This window comes from Aplysia californica, unplaced genomic scaffold (genome assembly GCF_000002075.1).
Source record: "Aplysia californica isolate F4 #8 unplaced genomic scaffold, AplCal3.0 scaffold00856, whole genome shotgun sequence".
NCBI lineage: Eukaryota > Metazoa > Mollusca > Gastropoda > Aplysiida > Aplysiidae > Aplysia > Aplysia californica.
Window position 1 is genome coordinate 92,603 of NW_004798126.1, and position 2,373 is coordinate 94,975.

At 38.4% G+C, this 2,373-nt stretch overlaps 1 protein-coding gene across 1 annotated transcript in view; it reads right to left on the bottom strand.

Annotated features, from left to right (window-relative positions):
* The window catches only part of LOC101858070 (huntingtin-interacting protein 1), a gene marked incomplete in the record, with an annotated part of 68,606 nt that overhangs the window by 9,011 nt on the left and 57,222 nt on the right, over nucleotides 1–2,373 (bottom strand). The window contains 3 exon segments of the mRNA XM_013089008.2: nucleotides 602–702; nucleotides 1,205–1,267; nucleotides 1,733–1,822. Of these exon segments, the coding sequence (XP_012944462.1) occupies nucleotides 602–702; nucleotides 1,205–1,267; nucleotides 1,733–1,822 (254 nt within the window).

A 2,373-nucleotide genomic window follows, 5' to 3' on the forward strand; every position in this document is an offset into this window, starting at 1 on the left:
AAAAAAAAAAAAAAAAAACCCCCCCCCCCCCCAATCAATAATGAATAATATAAATAAATAAACTTTAAAGTTACAATTTCTTGATCCCTGTGATGGCTATTTGCATCAAAGGAGAACAATTTTACAAACATGTCAGTGCACTGTGCAGCGCCCTTTTCTTTGAGCTAGGGTTATTGTGGCTTCATGAAGCCTTGTGTACTAAAAGTGTAACTATTGAGATGTCATCACATTTTCCCAAGTCATAAGGTCGACATAAGTAAGCACTGTTTTTGTAACTTTTCTCAAACAAAAAAATGACTTAAGCAATTCACTACCCTAGAATTGCAATTTTTTTGGTGCTCAAGACCTAGTTTTGAGAAATTTGATATAAAAAAATTTGAGTTTCATAACATGTCAAGCTATTTCGAATGCAATTCTTTGAATATCTTGATAACGACTCCGAATTATATTACAATTTTGATAGAGTAGATAGAACTTTTGGTTTCTGACCTCATGGTCTTAGTAACTCAAAACGGCCAAAAATGTTGAATAGAGCTTTGTAATTCTGAGGTACTGTAGTGAATGGTGCTCTGACTGTGACCTTGTGTGTGGTTGTACTCACAGTAGCGTAGTGGCGCCCCAGCCCACGGCCTTGGCTGCAGACAACAAGCCCTCCGTCCACCTGTGGTTCCTCTTGTAGAAATCTGTGGCAGATGTCGTGCCCTGTAAGAGGAACAAGACTCTCACTGAAAAAATTGTCGCTCAAAGACTGGCACTCAAAAATTTTCACTGAAAAACTGGCACAAAAAATTGTCAGAAAAAGAATTGTCACTTAGAAATTGTCACTATTAACTACAGTTGAACCTGTTCTAACTGCCACCTGTCCAAGACAACCACTTGTCCAAATGGCCACTTCCCATTTCCCCCCCTTGTGACTCAAAAAAAAAGAACCATTTTAAAATGACACAGTCTAAGATATCTGCCTGTCTAAGATGGCCACTTTTCTCCTCTACAATGGGTGGCCGTCTTTGAGAGTATCTACTGTACCCTGAAATCTTTCGGGTTTTGTTTGCCCTCGATGATGATAATAAAGATGATGATAATAATAATGATGGTGATTGATAATTATAATGATGGTAATAATTATATTGATGGTAATAATAATACTGATAATAATTATAATACTAATAATAATAACGATAGTGTAATAAATGTATGGACTTACCCTGCCTGATGACACAATTTCTTTTTGAAGATCTCGAGACTTCTCCACAAGCACCTTGATAGACTGGGGAAAGAAACAGGAGAAAATTCCAAGTTCAAATCTAGTTTAAATTAGATGAGATTTATCTTTATTGTCCAGTCACTGGCACATTGGCTTGGCGTTTCACCACACACACATGCACGCAGGCATGCAATCAGGCATACTGCGTCACACATCCTCTCTTGCACTCATACAAACATGTCTTTTAATCCCAGTTTCAGTTACAAAATTCTTTTCACATGATGACATGTTATATAAAAGGAAAGGGATTTTTTTGGAGAAAATACTTGAAAATTTTCAAACTAGTATTTGCAAACAAAAAGACGGTTTGCAGACACATTTACTTTGGGGTTATAGCGAAAAAAAATAAATTGTGACAAGAATAGCTACCTTTCTTATAGTAAACGTAATAGTGTAATAAAAGAAAAAAATGGTAACACCGCATCCCTGCCAATCATCCAATCATACCCAACTCAACAACACTCTTACCTTCATCAGCTCTGTACACGACCCTAGAATACTTTCGCTGACCTCTAAGTTGACCCCTGTACTGTCCTCTCGAGACTTGTGCAGCATTTCCTGTGGAGAGAATCAACACACTTGAAACAGTTGACAGAAAACTGAATAGAAGTTTAAAGTGTGAACCACCCCTGGAATTTAACAAGTTCATTCAGATTTTTTAAAAAGTATATGGGTTCACTAAAGGTGGATGAAATGTGCAATCACAAGCAAATGGGTATTAAAAAAAGTTACAACTCAAGTGTAGAGACAAAAACAATGAAAGGACAATAAAGTAGGGGCCAAGGAATAAGGGGAACGATGTGGGGGGGGGGGGATAAAGAGAACCAGAGAAAAGTAAGACAGAGAGAGAGAGAAAGAGAGAGAGGGGGAAGAGGGAGAGGGAGAATGAGAGCAAGAGGAAAGAGATAGTGAGTGAGGGGGAAATACAGAAAATTTGAGAGAGAAAAAAACAGATAAAGAGAAAGACAGTCTGCTAGAAAATTGGCCCGACATGAGAAGAGCAAGAAAGATAGGGAGAGAGAGAGTGGGGGGAGAGGGGGAGAGAGGGAGAGAGAGAAAGAGAGAGAGAGAGAGAGAGAGAGAGAGAGAGAGAGAGAGAGAGAGAGAGA